This window comes from Solea solea, chromosome 3 (genome assembly GCF_958295425.1).
Source record: "Solea solea chromosome 3, fSolSol10.1, whole genome shotgun sequence".
Taxonomy (NCBI): Eukaryota; Metazoa; Chordata; class Actinopteri; order Pleuronectiformes; family Soleidae; genus Solea; species Solea solea.
Genome location: NC_081136.1, coordinates 13,364,058 through 13,383,234, shown reverse-complemented (window position 1 = coordinate 13,383,234; position 19,177 = coordinate 13,364,058). Strand labels below are relative to the sequence as shown.

Below are 19,177 nucleotides of genomic sequence, written 5' to 3'. Positions count from 1 at the left end.
GTAAGTTCAGTAATTAGGTAGAATTAAAAGTTGTATTACTGTTTTTTCTATTATCAAAAAAGTGTTTAAAGTTCATTTTAAGGTGTGAAGCAAGAGTTCACCGACAGTGACAGACAAGTTGGATCACAATTAAAAACAACTAATCACATGTCTGTTTGAAGCAACTGTATTTTATATTAGATCAAATATTAAAAATAATGAAGGCAGTGAGTTTATTGCTGAAATAGCATTATGCACGTCACAAACAGTACAGAATATAGGAGATGAAATACAAAACATACAAATAAAATACTTAATAATATATATTAATATATTTTAAATCCATATTTTTGCATACATTGTTTTGCATTGATTTTATCATTATTTTTTTATTCACTCTCACTTGCTTTTGAGTAATGCCTTCTTGTTTTTGATTTCTCCTTTGCTGTTTTTGTTATTATAAATTCAGTGTATATATCAGAAATAGATATATAGAATACTATCGAAAATTGTTACAAAATACAAATATTTCTTGTTATACGACCTTTACTTTTACTCCACTACATTTCCACCAATAGTAACTTTGTTATTCATCACTACCAAATAACATCAGAAGGAGTAGAGTTATTAATGTCTGTGTTTTTCTGGTCTTGACTCTAGTAGTGCTTTACACTACAGTTTTTCCCCATTCACACGCTACAGTTTTCACCCATTCACACATCTTTCTACCCATTCACACGCTGCAAACATGGGGTTAAGTGTCTTGCTCAAGGACACATATAGACTTTAATACTTACTTCTAAAACTTACATTTGTTTTCACCTGAATACAATGAATAAAACATATTAGTGTTATTGTTGTTATCATTATCTTTATTACAGTATTTTCCTATAATAATAAAAGTGTGTGTGTGTGTGTGTGCATGGTCGGCATGGTACGTAAGGGCAGTGAAGGGGGGGTGGGGGTTACGTGGTGACGTCACACGCCTCGCTGGCTCGCATTAAGCCAGTGGAGAAAAGTTTTTAGACCCCCTCCCTGTATGTTTTTGTTGGGGGAAAAGTTGTTGCTAGTTAGGTGTTGTGTGTGAATGTAGCGTGTACGTCGTTTTTTTGTGACTTCTCCACCAGTGAACGGGAGGGAATGCGAGTTTTTGAGTGCGAGTTCGAGCTTTTGAGCGTGGTTTTCAGCGCTTTAACTGCGCGTCCTCCTCTGGCTCGGACTGAAAAATCTCAGTGGCCATCATCGTTTCACCTCTGCCGTCTCATTAGCCACACAGCTAGCTCCGCCGCTAGCTAACCTCCTAACAAAGTTAACGCTACCTCGCCTCTTCGGTGTGTGTTTCTTGTGGTGACTTTCCCGTTTGGAGGGGCGGAAAAAAGCCACCGCAGAGATGGCGGAAACCAAAATAATTTATCACATCGACGAAGAGGAGACGCCGTATTTGGTGAAGATACCCATTGCTGCCGAAAATATCACTTTGCTGGATTTTAAACAGGTCCTGAACAAGCCAAACTACAAATTCTTCTTCAAGTCTATGGACCAGGACTTCGGGTGAGCAGCAGCGACTTTTTTCTCCTGTAGCAGCAAAGAAGAGTAGTGTGGTTGGTTTGAATGTTAAACGACACGGGTTTAAAATAAACCCATAGACGGCCAGTAAACCATGTTTTGTAAAAGGGACTGACAAAAGTTGGAAAACAATTTCCAAATGTGCCATTACCGTATGAAAGGAAGACCTTTAACTTAGCCTAAGTAAACACTTGCATCATTAACTCACTGCATGAGAATGTTATCATCACTATCACATATGCTTTGGTCGCTTATTCACATTTTTGTGTTTTATGTGTGTCTTTCATGCCTTTTTTTAAATTTAAAAAGCTGCTTAATCCCGTTTATTTTATTGATTACAATTACGAGTAGACTCATTCTCATAATAGAAGACTGTATTTGTAGACCAAAATCGGTTCAGTACAAACTGACACACCTAATGGCCACAAATCTGTTACAAACACATAAATATGTTGCAACAATAGCAATATAGTTTATTAAGTCCTTTAAGTCACTATTCGATACAATAATCTGTTAGTAACAAATTCCTTTACAGAGATTCATAATCTATTTTGTATGTATGTTTATCACAGTTATGCAGCATAACACCAAACCAAATTCCTTGTATGTTAAAACCTACTTAAAAAATAGTCCTAGTAAGAATGATTAGGCTCTGCAATAATCTGCCTCTTGTTCTTTTGCGTTTTATAGCAGTTGGAATATTGCAGTATTACTTTCTTCTTATTCCATAGTCTTTATTCCTACCATTAATCTACCTCATAGTTTCTGTTTTTGCTGGGAATACCTATTGCTTGATAGCATTGCAGTTCTACAGTGGTATTGAAATGCATTTGTTCTTGCGGTGTCATGACATTGACAATACTGATGCATCACTACCGTTCAACTAACACATCTCTTATCAGAAAAGTTATAATGCCTGCTGATGAATGTCCCAGTGCTTCTATAAATACTGAGGGTATGTAGGCCAAGGCATTTCTCAGAAAACATCATCATTACAATGGGAGGCATTCCTTGTCCCTGCTGCTTTTCTTTACCCTAATCCTTATTCTTCACTCCCTCCTTCAGTCCATCATCTTGTGAAATCCTTGTCCTTCCCTTCTTTCAGGACTGAAGCCAGGGTTTTGTCTCTCCCCTCTTTAACACTTTGGCCTGCTGGCCATCCTTTGATTCCCGGGCTTCCTCCCATACTCTCCCCTTTCTCCCAACACCACTCCTCCAGAAAGAGCTGCCTCCTCTCTATCAATTAATCTTTCTTTTTTCTGCGTGGCTGCTGTGCATTTTCCTGCACAGGAATGCATGTTTGTGGTTTGTTCACCCAGTGAGACCCTTAGGCTTTCTGTTAAATGCATTGTAGTCTTGGATGGGCATTAAGGCTGGGCTGTTTGCCTCTTCTCCTCTTTGGATGGCACCGTAGTAGCCTGTGCCAAAGGGAGCAGATATCAGCTTCAACACCAAGATGAAATGGATGAAATGCTTTTTCATTATGTCTCTTAGAGCTGCCAAGCTGGAGCTATCCTGCTGAAGCATATCATTTGAACATTAATACCAACAACATCTAACCGACTTGAAGAGATGTTGTTTGGAAAGATCTGTCTCAAGGTATCTTAAAAATAACTGGACATGGGTTACTAAAAATTAATAAATGTGTTTTTAAAGACCATGCATCAGCATGGTCTTTAAAAACACATTTATTAATTTTGGGTTAACCCTAACCCAAGTATGAGCTGTATCATAATGATGCTTGATCAGATCATGGAGTAATATTATGACATCATTTGTGGCTTTGGTTATTTGTGTTTAATATTTCTGGCAGTTTACCGTCTCTAAGATTCACCACCCATTCATTCATGTGTTTTCTGATGACATGACCATTATATTCTACAGATGAATTGTTCATGAACCTGAGACATTTGTTTGAAAATGTTACACATGGAACTCCAACTGCCCAATGCAACATTTTTAAAGACTTGGGAACCCAACCAGAAAACCCAAAAATCACATAACATTTAACCTGATAATTGTTGCTTTTTCCTTTTGTTTTTTTGTGATTATTAACTAGTAGTTTGAATGTTTATATCTTACGTGGCAACCGGTCAGAATCTGAACTCCTGTTTTGAAGGCTCTGGTTTTGTGAATTGGCTGGTGCCATGTTGACATTTTACTAATGGAAGTTCCTCAGACGTCACCTGTAACTAGACTCCTATTTGATGACACCAGCTGTTCATCACACTGGTGTCCAGTTGTATGTGTCGTACTTAATATTCAATTTTTCTCTAAGCTGGAATATGATGTACAAATTGAACATCATATTCCGAGACCATTAACTCCTCATAATACTGTTTAATTGGGGAAGTAGGCTTATTTTCCTAATGACTTCTCTTCAAACTGACTCTATTTTGCAATCAACAGAGTTGCCCCCAAGTGGCCATTCAATATATCCTCATTTCCTGTTTTGTTTCATGTTGCTTCTCTATACAGTCTATGGTTTATACACATGATTAGACCGACTAAATATGTTACAACAATACAATTCAGTAGCACTGCAGAATTACCAATGTAACCATAAAGTTCAATCCGCGTCTATCTGAACAAGTTTCAACAACAACTGAACACCCAAACCTTTATGAACGTATGATTCACCGCAGCAAAGACTGCAACAGTTTTAACTAGGTGTACCTAATAATCTGACAACTGTATTCACGTAATGACTCTGTGAAGCTATTACCTGCAATAGTTCTGCGGCGTCTAATGGTCTCAACTGTTTTAACTTGACGAGACTCACCGCAGTCATCAGTGTAATTCGCTAGTTGTCACATTAAGTGGACTTAATGTTATTTTGTTTGACCTTTTTGAAAGAGAGCGCATAATGTTTTTTTTTCCAAAGGCTAATTATCGTCAATCAAGCCACCCACGTCATATTGTGTCGGCGCATGGAAAGTTTATCATGGGGGAAATGGCAGAAAGATTCCCATTTTGAGTTTAAATTACAGTCTGGCATGTCACGCTCTCATTTGAACATCTCCAGCTGAGTTCAGATGAGAAAATTTCAAACATAGCTCTGAGTCAGCTGTCCAATCCAAGCAGGGATGTTTACCCCCCTTCTCCCTGACCCCATAGAGGAGTGTGTAATAGCGAGTGTTTTCATTTGCCCTGGTACGAGGCCAGCTGTCGACTAAGGCTGTGTGTGTGGCAGTGGGGGAGATCCATGTAGGCAGAGCAAGCCTGGGCCGATGCTGGGAACCAGGCGCAGGGCAGGGGCCATTTGCTAGGTTTCTGGGTTTGTCCACAGGGAGAAGGCAGAGGAGAAAGAGTGGGATGGTGTTCACTCAGTTATTGGATATTCTGCTGTGTTCATGTGCTGCAGAGGGGGATCGGGGAGTAGTTTCAGTAAGATTAATTGTCAGAAGAGATGCTGTGGTGGATGGGAGGAATTTAGTGGTATCTAGGGACTGGGGAAAAGGAAGTGGGGGTGAAATTATTTTTAAGTAAACCTAACAGGACTCTGCATAATTCACGACTGTCTGTGCATTGTTTGAGGTTTTTCTGAGTGTGCGTGAAATGATCAACTGTGGTCACTTGTTTGTTTGGTGGCCAGAGGAATGTAGACAATTACACTCTTGGGAGAAAAATGTTGCATGGGTTCATCTCCTGCCAAGATGTCGTTTTTCTCGTAGTGTACAAGGAGAAAAAACAATTTGTTAGCCTCTTGTTCGGAAGTGATACACGTGGCTCTCAAAAGTTGAGGCTTGCTGCAGCAGCTCCCCACCAGTGCCCACAACAATCTGGCCGCATGCTAACACTCACCCACAAAACCAGCTCTCAGCAGCTGCTTACGGAAGCCCAGTGGAGCTTGACCAAGTCGCACACACATAAGAGGAGGCACACTGGCAGTTGAAGCCTGAGAGGGAACATTTTCCAACAGATTCAAAGCAGTCAAGTGTCCTCACTCTGTGTGCCCAGCTCATATCTTGACAAACCACTGTAATAATGTATTGGCAGTCTGCTGCAGGGAAATGATCCAGCTGAAGCAGAATGTTTGCCTTTCTGTCAAACATGGAGGAGGATGGAGGAGGGAGCCAGACAAATGTATCGCCTCCAAGGAGCTTTGTAGAGACTCAACTCCCAACAGTTGCTGTGTTTATGAGGCCGCTGTTGTTACGTTTGCATGCATGTTTAGTTGCATGTCATTTACAATGAGGTACAAAAGCAATACAAATATGTGTATTTAGCTCATCAACCAACACATAAGAAATTGCATAGTGTCTCTTGCTTTTATGCACATTAGTTTACTGCAAAAACCAGACATGGTAGTCTTTTAGTCATAATATAATATAATATAATATAATATAATATAATATAATATAATATAATATAATATAATATAATATAATATAATATGCCAGTAAAATCCCAATGATTTGATTGTACTTGAATTACTACGAGAGTTTTTGTTGATTCAGCTAGAAGCTTAATGAGTGAATTGATACTTTTATTTTAAGTTTAATCAATCATAATAGTACAAAGTGATAGTTGTGTACAGTTTTCTGACTATTGATGCAGGAAAACTGTCTGTGAGGAATTAACTATCTTTAATCCAAGTTAAATTCTTCAATTTAATACAAAAATTAAATACTATGAGACTGTTAATTAACCGTCATAGATTTTGTCACATGGTGCATAACCCAGAGTAGTGGGACACTAAAGGTAAATATTGTGAACACAACATAAAGGAATTATATGTCTTTAAAGTAAACATCAAAGTTTGGACAAATATTTCAATTTGATTTGAATTATATTTGTGTCCAAATTATAAAGTTGAATTGAGTATTTACTGTGATGTAGCATCACCACATGATATACTACACTATATTTTAAGGCAAGGATTGGAAGTTAAACATGTTTGTGCTAGTATATAAAAAATAATGGCAGCATAAACCAAAGAGAAACTTTTCTGCACAATGTATAATTAATCTATGAACATTTTCTGTGTTGTTTTTACGTAAGCGGGTAGATTTAGTTACACACTATTTTTTGATTGTCATCTACAGGACTGCAACAATGAATTGATAAATGAATTACTAAATGATCAAAATACGCCAGCTATTTTGATGATGGATTACTCTGAATATGTTCTGCTTTCTTTGCTTTGTATAAAAAGTTAATATTGGTTTGTGAACAAAACAAGACATTTGGGGACATCACCATTTTGAGCAACAACAATCAAATTTTTTTGAACACTTTCTAACATTTTTACTGTGTATTATATTTCGTATAAGATGAAACAACTCCATAACTTTAGGCAGTTTAAATGATTTATTTTGACCATGTTGTTGTAATGGCCTAATAAGTGTCAGTAATGTAAACCGTTTAATTCCCCTGCAGCTTCACATTTTTCTTTATGATCGCATTAAAGCCATGGTATGGTTTCTCCTCCTTCATTCCTCCTCTCCGCTCTACCATCTAGACACCACATACCATGCCAAAACATTGTGAGGGCAGAACAATTTATACCGCCTTCTAAACCTGGCTCTGTCTTGTGTTTTTCAGGGTGGTGAAAGAAGAGATTTCTGATGACAGTGCCAAGCTGCCGTGTTTCAACGGCAGGGTGGTGTCATGGGTAAGAAATAATAAACCTGCTGCATATTGTAAGCTATTTCACTGGTGGCCATTGTACTGAACAGGCCTTTTTCCACAGCAGACATTTTGACTTTGTCACAGTCGCAAAGACCCAGATGTTTTCTGATAACATTAAAGGTGGCTCTGTTTTATTCAAGGAGTTGAGTAAATTATGAAAACGGTGCTTTTCCTATTATGACCTATACATTAGTGACTTAATTTGAACAATTTTCCACCATTTGTGTGAAAACGTCAAGATTCTACACTCCATTTTAAACAAATGATCTTGAATCGACGAGAATAAAATTAAATGTCCAGCGCTTAAATGTACATAATTGTGTAATGTATTGCAACATCACTGCTTTGTGTTGTTTCAGCTTATCCTTGGGAAAGTATTGGGTAAAATCACCATGGGAATAATCTTTTGGAAAGAGTGGAAAGCCTGAAACAGAATAAGTGTCCTGGTCCAGGTTAAACAGGAGGAAAGGGACCAGAGAAAACACGGGGAAAATATTCTCCAAGTTTAAACCTCAGTCTGACTCACTTTGAGCAGCAGCATGCCAAACTACTCTTTTCAGCTTTCATTGAATCCAATGTCAAGTCCCTCTTTAGGTTTGTATGATTTCATCATAACAAGAAAACTCATTTGCAGAGTGTAATGCCTATTTTATATATATCATTTTATCTCTTGTGACATGTAAAGATAATTTAGCGAAACAAGAAACAAATCATGAATTATGTGTGGTAGATCCTCTCTGACTTTTTCCCCGCGTTGTATTGCAAAGATATTGTTTTTTGTTGCATATGCCACACAATGATCAGCTGATTTTAGTGTGACAATGACAGATTCCTCGCTGCAGCAATTGCTCTCTGCTGAACAGCTCATCAGTTCCGTAATCTATTTCATGTGTTCCAAACGCAACACGTCCTGCACCAAAGTTTTATAGTAAAGTACTGGCGTTTCTGTTCCGTTCATTTCTTTTCCAACAAGGCTTTTATTGTGAAATATTTGCAGGACCACACAGAAGAGCCCTGGCATTTTCTTGAGTGCAGAGGAGCATGTTAGAGCATTTACAAGTTAATATTTATGTCGAGTTGCAATTTTCAAAAGCAAACCCTATTTAAAAATTGGCAAATGTAAATATACTACTCAACCCCTACCCCCAAAAAACAAAACTCTTTTGCCAACCTGATATATAGGGCAGTACAAAGATTAGTAACCCTTTAACATGCTTAATTAATATACTCTTATACTTATTATGAAAATAGACATTATAATCACCGTAAAAGTCAGATTTATGGCGGTTATCTTTAGTTACAGCAGGTTGTATAGTTTTATTTTTTTACTGAGAATATGTAACAATGAATGTCAGTAAATGCTTGATGTTAGAGTTGGAAAAGATTGATCACATTACAAAGCAAATCTCCACATTGAAATAATTATTTGAAGATGTAACATATGGAGTCACAGGGGAGGAACATTTCTCTCATCGCAGCAAATCTTGAGTTGCAGGTACGGTTTTCATACTTTCCATTGCTCCTGTTGGAGGCCCAGTTGTTGCGCCCCGCCCAGCAGGTTACATCTGAATACAGACAAAACATGGGGACTTGGCCCAGATAAGCAGGTTTGAGTCCAAAGCATCTGTTCGATGCATAAGAATGAGGAAAGGCATGAAAAAGAATGGGGGAACAAAGCTGAGAGACCAGGGGGACTGACATGTGATCTGCATGCAGAGGCGGATGGAGGGATCCCAGAAGACGAGTATTTCATCATTGCATAGCCATTAAATTTAGCGAGTGACTCGGCAAAGAAGGAACATTTCAGTGATTGACTCCATTTGATTGTGAATGCACCAAACTTCAAAAGCTATACAATGAAAGGTGCAGTGATTTAGTGTTGTTTGGTGAATTTTTGTTTTTTATTAAAATTTTTGCTCAGCCAGTCTAAACTACATTTTATACCTTTGCTGCATGTGCTGTTATGGTTCACGTAATGGATGCCGTATGATATTTAGTCTAATTGTTGTTACTTGTGTGTGTGTGAGCATTTATGGGCTCTTTTGTTGTGTAATGGAGAGAGACAGGTTAAGTGTGGGATTGCGTTTCAGTATGCCCTTGAGACGTCCAAATGAAAAGAGTGCAGCGTTTGTGTGTCAAAGTAATTGACATCTTACCCGTTTTCCCTCCCTGTACCCTCTACCTACTCCTCCTTTCATTCCTCTCAGTTTCTCACCCTTTCTCCTCTCTGCCCTCTCTCAATTACTTTTTCTTGCGTCGTACCAATTTCTCCCCACTGCACAGTCCACACACCGTCTCCCCCCCCTCTTCTTTTCATCCTGTCTCTCTTTACCTTTTGCTGATTTTCTTTTTGTGCCTTTTCTTTTTTAGCTGGTATCCTCAGACACTCCAACGGCAGAGCCTCCAGTGGCAGTGGTTCCACCTGTGGAAACGATTACCCAGCCTTCGCCCCCTCCACCGCCGCTGCCACCTCCACCTGCAGAGAGGACAGGGGGCATTGGGGACTCCAGGCCGCCCTCCTTCCAGTAAGCAAAGCACTCATTTGGCAGGGCACTTGGCACTTGTTCTGCTGTGTATTTACCTGCAGAGGGACATCACAATGCCAAAAACCTTGCTCAAACCTGCACGTTTTAACCAGTACTTCAAAACTTAACACTCATGTTTGTCCCATAGCTAAAATGTAGGTACAGTGTCTTTTCCTGCATATGTCATACTCTCTTATCATCAGGTTACAACAAGAATAACAAGAGCACTGCTCATTTAAACCTGATCTCAGCTGGGGCCGCCCTTGCTATTAACATGACCAGCCCTTTTGATTTGCTTAACCCCAACTGACTGATTCTGAAATGTACTTTTACATGTATGTTTGGTTTACAGTCTAATTTACATAAATGTATTGATGACATTAATGTATGGAGCGATGAAATGTGTTACTGTGATTTCAACTGGGTTTACAAGAGTTCAAAACAAGCATAGTTATTAACTTCTTACCAGAGCTCTTTGTTCCCCATGAAGTATGTTGTCTGGAGCTCTTACGTTTGGATTAGAGGTCAGATGGAGTTCACATACATCAGTGCAAATTCCCATTAAGGCTGCAATGTGCTGATTCATTTATGGTTGGGCCTCAAACTGTCTGTCTCTTTTGACTTTAGGACAGTTGCTGGTTGCCATTTTCTCCCTTTATCCAAATACAAATCTGGCAGTTTCTTCTTTAGTAAAATAAATGTACAGTGTGCAGATAGTGAAGACTTAAACAGGTGTAGTCCCTTGTTTCTAGTTCAATTAATGCTGTTTCCTTTGAAAATTATTGGAAATTACTTCAAAAATTACTTCAAATAGTTGCGTCAATGTGTCTTGCTGGATGAAGCCAAATCTGTTTCTGTGTCTATTGGATGTAATCATCACATGTGGCAGACGTATGCTGCTCATGTAGGCTTATCAGGGCATTTATTTGTTGCTTCATGCTCAAATGTCTTTTACCAGCTGTGACATGGTGAGCAGCTGCTTTCTGGATTCGTCTTAGTCCTCTCCTCTTTTTAGTTAATCTAGTATCTGGCAGTACAAAGAGGAGAACCAACTGCAGAAAATTCAAAGTTAATTGATTGAAGTCCCTGATTCTTTTTTTTTTATTATTGTGAAGTGAAGAGTCAAGGTGACATCATAGCACAAATACCTATTTGATGTCACTTTTAATAAAATCACACCAAGTCAAAAACAAACCTTCTCTTCTTCACCATCAAAACAACACTATCCTCATATTTGACATCTGATCTTTACAAGAGAGGAATGTTTCAGTTGCATCCATCTCTGGATGCAGTGTAATGCAATCTCATAATATCAGACAAGAATGGCTTTTAAGTGACAAGTGTGACTGGATTGTGTTGCGTATAAACTTCAGCACAGTTGAACTCCAAAACAGTCTTGACGGATTGTAAAGCCACAGAACAACTGATGGTATCAATATAAAAAAATTACAACTTTAAAGACTTTTATGGCTCCAGATTGAGATCGCTTGAGACTAGATGGCAAGTTTGAAGCCAAAACAAAAAATAAGAAAAATCTAGGGGAGGTAGAAAGGATTGAAGCTGGCAACAGAGGTCTCTGAGCTGACATCAGTTTAAAGCTAGCAGCTTATTTTTTTTATTGGTTTATTTGACATGGACATGCAAAGTTAACCAGAACAATAATTTCCACCTTTAGTTTGTGCACTGATATTTCAATAGCTCCCCTAAAAGCCATATTAGCTACATGTAGCATATTAGCTGGGGCTAGGGCTGCAACAATTATTCGTTTATTGATCGGTTACTAAGTTAATTGTCAACTATAATAATTGATTAATCGGTTGGAGGTTTTCAGAGTTTTCTTGCTCCATATAATAAATAAATAATTAAAACTGAATAATTCTGGTTCGTGGACAAAATTAGACATTTTCTGACATTTTACAGATCAAACAAGTACTCGATTAATTGAGAAAATAATCACCACATTAATCGATTATAAAAGTACTTGTTTGTTGCAGCCCTAGCTGGGGCCATATTAGCTGCTATTAGCACAACTTTAATAAACCAACTGAAAAGAGTCTAACAATGTTGTAGTTGTGGCATTACTCTCAAGTTATAGCCAAGTGGTTATTTTTGTGAATACCAGTTTAGTAAAAAAATAGCCAGGCTTGAAACTTGTTAAATCATAACTGTTCAGTCCACATTTGGTCTAATTCCAACTACTGTGCTCTTGCTTCCTCTTGTACAGTCCCAATGCTACAGGCAGTGTGGAGACTTTGGACGACCAGACTGAGACAGAGTCTGTAGTTTCATTTAGGAGAGAGAGACCTCGCCACAGAGAGGGCATGGAGCAACACGGTGAGCAACACAGAATCTCCCTTGAAATGATGAAAACAAGGAGCGCCATCAAGATTTGGCATGCTCCCAACATCCAAACAGTGAATAGACTGTGATTTAATCAAGGAATGTTGAGCAGCAAGGAATGTATATGATCTATAAGAGTATTAAAGAGACACTGATCCGAGAAGGGATGAACATTCATCTTGATTTTCATACGGCTTCTTCTGTGGTATCTCAGGGCCTCGGATGAATGGCCAGAGTCGTCTGGAGCGCCACCTGGCAGGATATGAGAGCTCCAGCACAGTGATGAGCAGCGAACTGGAAACGACCAGCTTCTGCGACTCTGAGGATGACGACACCATGAGCAGGTGAGAGGTTCATTTAAGAGAGGAGCTTGTCAACAATACGTGTAGTATTTTCTCGAGAAAAAAACTTTTAAATGGCCCAAAGATTTAAAAAAAAAAAAAAAATGTATTTCTTGCAGTATAACCTCTTTGATACTAAAATTAGTGGGTATACCACATTTGTTAACCACTAAAAAGGGCAATTAACATCTGTACTGTCAGTGGTTGGTCTGCTCTGTGGTGTTTTTTCATCGTGAATTGTGATGTGTGATGATTGTGCCTGAAAGAAGAAAACACCACCGTGGACAGTCATTGCCATTTTGTATCTTTTATTTCGGCCCCTAATTAAAACTTAACATGAAATCCACAAAAAGGGACACAAAAGGTTTGATGGTTACAAGCCTATAAAAGTTTTACATCTCACCTTTCACCTCCTCTTGACCCTTGATCTTGTAGGTTCAGCAGTGCAACAGAGCAGAGCACAGCCTCCAGGCTTCTGAAGAGGCACCGTCGACGCCGGAAACAGCGCCCTCCGCGTCTGGAGAGGGTATGTACAACGTCCTCTAGTTCTTAACATTTTCTCATGGTTTTTGCTTCTCTTAAATCAGTCATTTATGTCTGGGAGTCATTGGAATAGATCACTCTGAAATTTTGTATTTCAGTTCGTTTGCAAGCTGATGTCATCATGAAATTATTTTATCCACTCTAGGCTTCCTCCTTCAGCAGCGTGACTGACTCCACAATGTCCTTGAACATCATCACCGTCACTCTCAATATGGGTCTGTAAACCCCTGATGTTTTCCTGTCATTGAACTGGCTTTCTCAGATATTAAACTCTCAAATCAGTTCTGCAGTGTGGATTTTCATACGTCTGTGGTGTGATTTCTCAACAACACAGAGAAGTACAACTTCCTGGGCATCAGTATTGTGGGGCAAAGCAATGAAAGGGGCGATGGAGGCATCTACATTGGCTCCATCATGAAGGGAGGAGCAGTGGCTGCAGATGGACGAATCGAGCCTGGTGACATGCTGCTGCAGGTGAGCAAGGCCAATGATTTAAACCCTAAATCTATAGCAAGAATTTGACATTTTTTAGACACGGCTGAAATACTGGAATAACCTTTGCAATGGGACCACACCGGCTACAACATCCATGGTGTCTGAAGTAAAATCTCCTCTGCTTTGATACAACAAGGTGAATGATATCAACTTTGAAAACATGAGTAACGACGACGCTGTGCGGGTCCTGAGGGAGATCGTACACAAGCCTGGGTAATTTGCTGCTCTCTGATTTTGATAATCAGACCAGAGATCTTGGTTAAATGTTTTGGTAAACAAAATGTTGATTTCTATTGTTAATTGTGAATTCCAGGCCCATCATCCTCACAGTGGCTAAGTGTTGGGACCCGTCTCCTCAGGGTTACTTCACTCTGCCTCGCAGTGAGTACCAGGCTGCCTCACACTCATTATAAAGAAGTTTTCCCCTTGTAAAGTCAGTGCCAGTAAGATTTTCCTAATTTCTCGTCTACTGGTGCAGATGAACCGATCCGACCTATCGACCCTGCAGCGTGGGTCAGCCATTCTGTGGCTATGACCGGGGCTTACCCTCCCTACGCAGGCACCATCACCTCCTCCTCCTCTGTCACTGAGACAGAACGTGAGTCCCTCTTTCCATATTCCTCTCCCTTCACTTTCCGTGTGCTGTAACCAACCTCCCTTCTTTATTCTCAGCCCTTTCACATCTACACAATTGTCTCAAACTATATCGAGTGTCTTTGTCAGTATTCTAGGCCTAAAGGATGGTTATTATTACAAAGTATCTTGCTCCTGTTAAAGTTTTCGTCATCCATCTTTCTCTTGTAACGACACTGGCACAGGAATCATCTTTCACATCTGGTTTTCTGCTTTTGCCTCTGCCGCTGTTGTGTGTGTGATGTGATAAATTTCTATAGCCTTTGATCTCCTTTTCAAAGTTGCACTCCTTGTTTTTCGCAGTTCCGATTTCATCTTTGTTATTCATTCATTTGTCCATGCATGTCTACACTGCTTCCTCTTCAGATTTTTAAAATAAACTCCTTCTCCCTCTATATTTTTCAGGCTTTGATGACTTCAACTTGTCACTACACTCTGATATGGCATCAGTTGCTAAGGCCATGGCCTCACCGGAGTCTGGCCTGGAGGTCAGGGACCGCATGTGGCTTAAAATCACCATCCCTAATGCCTTCCTTGGTAAGCTAAAGAAAAAAAAGAAAGAGTGGAAACAAGGCAAAAAAGAGAGGACATTAGGATCATGAACTTTCTGTGCTAGGAAGAATTTTACAGGGCAGCCATTATGTTCACAGAATTAAAGCCGTGTGACTTGTGGGAAGTTTTGACTGAAAACATCTGTTAAATTGGAATCACCTGCAACAGAATCACGAGGGATGATTACATAAACTATGTTTGCCCAGTTTCTATTTTATGAAGAAGTTTTGTGTTGTGTGCAATTTCAGACTTGACTTGCATTTTTGGTGTAAACACTGGAATAATACGGCAGATGTTGGGTCATCAGATGGGCAGGACACTCATATTTCATTGCATTCACACTACATATTTCCTTTAATTAGTAAATGTTTAAGTTTGGATAGCCAACTGTTTTTTCACCCATTTTTATCATACAATGTACAGTATATATACATACCCATATAACATGTTTTATCTAGCAAGTCCTTCTCACTCAGTTTCTCTTTCTTGTCTCTGTTTACACTTCCAGGTTCGGACGTAGTGGAATGGCTGTTCCATCACATTGAGGGATTCCAGGACCGCCGTGAAGCCAGGAAGTATGCCAGCAACCTATTAAAGGCCGGCTTTATTCGACACACCGTCAACAAGATCACCTTCTCTGAACAGTGCTACTACGTATTTGGAGACCTGAGCGACTGTGAGAACTGTGAGTTGCTAGAAAACGCTGACATCTATGTCTGGCTCAGGATCAATCTGCTGAACATAAACATTTGGTAACATTTTGCGGACGGGTTGTTTTTGTGGTCTTGGATTTGTGGGAGTCAAACATCTGTCCATGTGTTATTTATGCAGGTTTTATTTTTTTTAAAGTTCCTGTCATCCCTAAGTTCCAAAAAACTTTTTATAATGAGTGGGAAGAAAAAAAAAGCTGTAGCATTAGTTTCCAGTTTTAGTTGCCATCGCATTTTACTGTTTTGACTCATTTGATCACAACTCCCTTTCCCAAGATCAGTGATCTACAGTGGCTTTCATATACCAGAAAGGATAAAAGAACTTGTCCACTCTCTCTGCTGTTTTGTCTTCATTGTGTATATGGGGGTGTACGCGTCCATGTGGGCTGCTGTAACACATGGCAGCACCAGAAGTCAGCCTCCGTAAATCAAGGCCCTTGTCTAAAGTACATTATTGGAAAACCAAACAATTTTTTCTCTTACATTAAACACTTACACTTACATTACGCACTCCGTTCCTGCCAATAAACCCTCCCAGAATGTTAAGTACTGGACCTTTTGAAGCTGCAGTGCTTTGGGTGTTTTTGTTGTTGTGAATGAACACAATGTAATATTTGTATGCTAAGCCCTTCATCTGAAAACTGTCAAACAAAACTATCAAACCTGACTGGGAGAGTGTTTTTGTGTATACAGCAACAGTTACATTTATTTATCGAGTTAAATGCATGTAAAAGAAAGATATATGAATTATACAAAAACAAAGATGATATGTAACAAGTCTGTTTTTCTATTAGCTTGTTTTGTCTGTAGACTACATTTTCCTAACTCTCCTTTCATCTCCCACCCAGATATGGCCAATCTGTCCCTGAACGATAATGACGGCTCCAGTGGGGCCTCGGATCAGGACACTTTAGCCCCCCTGCCACTCCCCGGTGCCACCCCCTGGCCCATGATGCACACCTTCCCTTATCAGCCCTACCCCACACACCCCTACTCCAGCCAGCCGCCTCCATATCATGAGCTCTCCAGCTACAGCTACGCCCCGGGCAGCACTGGGAGTCAGCACAGTGAAGGTGAGATCAGCTGCTGAGAACCATGTGCACAATTCATGGAGTTAGTTCATCATTAAAGGATTGTATCGTTTGTTTTGCATACAACAGGCCATTAACTGCAAGCTACTGTATATGGGTTTAGCATCACTGCAGTCTATTTCCAAAACACACCATACATTCTTGGATCTTCTCTAATGTGTCTGTTTTAAAAAGACATCTCGACAATCTTCATAATTGGGTTCTGTTTGTAGCTGTTAATAGTTGCATAATGTGGACAGGACTCTAAATAAAAGCTGCCAAAGAGTTGCATCATTGAATATCTATGATACATATTTTTTTTATCAACTACAAATCAGGACATCTGATGATTTTTTAAAAACAACAACTTGCTCTGTAACTTTAATGGAAATGTAATATTAAGTTGTTTGATAACACTTTTAAAGAATTTCAGATATTGTAGAATTGAGTCTGCTGCCTACAAATGTTGCATTCACAAGCTCTGTTGTTGTGACACAGAAAATGGACAATAAATGAGGGTGGATCTTGTAGACATTATGTGGTGCGTTCCCTACATCTGAAGTCAGAACAGGTAGCGACGAAGGACTTTGTTGTTCATGCTCTTTTGGAGTATGAACTTATAAACCATTGTACACTACAAACAAGCAGAGTAGCAACATGTCTACAGATAAAAAAATTAACAGTACTATGTGTACAACAAATTTAATGTGAAGCAAATGAGACAAAAGTGCAATTAACAGTAAAAGTGTGTTTGCATCACCGACTCGAGTGGCAGCCATCTTTGAATCCAGTGTTTGGGTTTGTGAGTTTGCTCTGACTTCTGACCACGTCTGGAATGCACCACTATTTATTGCGAGAGTCAAATAGGATGTGTTTGTAATGATTGTAACTGGAAGACTGGTTCACAGCAACATCAGACTGATGCCCAGCAGCAAATGTGTGTAAAATAGATTTGAAAAGCTTTTTTTTTTGTCTGACCTTAGGGAGCCGAAGCAGTGGATCAACAAGGAGCGAGGGTGAGCGACGTCGCAGCAGTAAAGGTCCCGGCAGCACAGTGGGCGGAGGAGAGAAATCCCCCTCTGGTGCTGGTGGGGAAGGTGGTGGGGGCGACTCGCGCTCCGGCAGCGGGAGCGAATCAGAATACTCCACTCGCAGCAGCCTGCGGCGCGGCCACGGCTCTGCTGCGCCCAGTGAGCACAGCCACGCCTCTTCCCAGCGCTCGCATCATCACCGCATGCCCCAGCCGCCACACATGTCCCCATACCCCCCAGGTATCCTGCCTTACAACCCCATGATGGTGATGATGGTTCCCCAGCACCCACACCCGGCCATGGCTCACACTCTTTCTCACACGCAGCAGCTGCCCACAGCACCCATGCACCCGGCCTTACCTCCACTTCCCTCCTCCACTCCAGGGGGTCCTCCCGGTGCCCCACCCACCCGTGACCTCGGTTCAGTCCCACCAGAGCTGACTGCATCACGCCAGTCATTCCATCTGGCCATGGGCAACCCCAGCGAATTCTTTGTGGATGTCATGTAGTTTTTCAATCTTGCTGTTGAGTGACAGTTCATGTGAAGTTAGTGTACGGTTCCCGCTTGTTTTGACAAGGATCTGGTGGTAGCTTGTTGAGCTCACAAGCACCTATTGGACTGGGGGCACTTGTTACAAATTTGGTGAAAACAGGGTTAACATTGACAAAGAAAATATGACAAAATTAAAAACATGATTAATGTTCAATGTGTCGGTAAAGATAACACTCCTAAATCCACAAAGACCAGTTCTGCTATTTGTTTTTAAACCTCTGCAGTACGCTTTTTCTCAAAAAAGCGAACTTACTTTAAAGTCTTTTAGTGCCTCTCAGAGCTGCTTAGCACTCTGTCTTTTTAAATTGCCAAAACAGAAATGCAGTAAATTGTTGGAGGGGAAACACCTTCCCAAGTCCACCATTCAAGTCAGAGCTGCCCATCCAGAAAGCGCACAGACCACAGTTAAACACTAGAGGGTGCCCAGTGCACTGTGTACTTGAAAAGGATATGATCCTGTACATAAATCTGCATCATGATGCCAGATTGGGTTGGTGGCACAAGAGTATATCAAGTGCCTTTACTCTTTGCATTTTTAGAGACATTTTTACACTCAGAGTACGTAAAATAACTCCTGCTCCCAGCATTGTTTGACAATGAACTTTTCTGTACATATCTACTACTCCAATGTACATGCAATAATACAGAACAGTGAGCTCTAATGTGAAAAGAAAATAGGTCCAAATATGTCAGGTGAACTTGTGTTTAGTAATCACTGTCTAGGCCTAGTGTTCAAATAAATGTATTGTGAGGAGTACTATGGTTTTTGGTGTGGGACTAAAGGCATAATGGTACTAGTGGATTAAAACAAGATACTGTAAGCGGTACTTTTTGATTACATACATCGTGTATCTTAAGGAACTGTGATCCATAAGCCCCAGCTCCCCATACTCATTTTTATGTTACTGACTCGCATTATTCACCTATTTCATTTTTGTATGAGTGACTATATCAATCATGTGTAACCCAACTATTAAGGTGCTAAATGAAGAGTCAACATTAAAAAAATGACATTTTGACAGTGTCACATTGTTTGATTTCATATTACCACCTTTTGTTTGTTTATTTGAGAATAAATTTGATACTTGCATTACTGTTGTGACTTCAGTTTGTGGAAGTGAACTTTTGTAAACGGTCATGCTCATGTGCTGAATTCCTAATTTTACTGGTTACAGGAACAAAACATCCATTAATGACACGCTACA

The 19,177-nt window shown here is 39.9% G+C and overlaps 1 protein-coding gene across 2 annotated transcripts; it reads left to right on the top strand.

The window, feature by feature from the left end:
- The first annotated feature begins 972 nt into the window (after positions 1 to 972).
- On the top strand, positions 973 to 19,062 carry dvl2 (dishevelled segment polarity protein 2). Of its 2 annotated transcripts, none has more exons than XM_058625371.1 (15): positions 973 to 1,530; positions 7,093 to 7,162; positions 9,550 to 9,704; positions 11,929 to 12,038; positions 12,259 to 12,388; positions 12,821 to 12,911; positions 13,074 to 13,143; positions 13,263 to 13,402; positions 13,560 to 13,636; positions 13,737 to 13,804; positions 13,902 to 14,021; positions 14,462 to 14,593; positions 15,117 to 15,293; positions 16,167 to 16,391; positions 17,372 to 19,062. In XM_058625371.1, exons 1-15 carry the CDS (start codon positions 1,370 to 1,372, stop codon positions 17,926 to 17,928), a joined length of 2,283 nt encoding a protein of 760 aa, XP_058481354.1. In that variant the 5' UTR covers positions 973 to 1,369; the 3' UTR covers positions 17,929 to 19,062. The 2 variants fall into 2 exon arrangements, with proteins under 2 accessions (XP_058481354.1, XP_058481353.1); XM_058625370.1 differs by having other exon boundaries at positions 13,737 to 13,807; positions 13,899 to 14,021.
- The last annotated feature ends 115 nt before the right edge of the window (positions 19,063 to 19,177 follow it).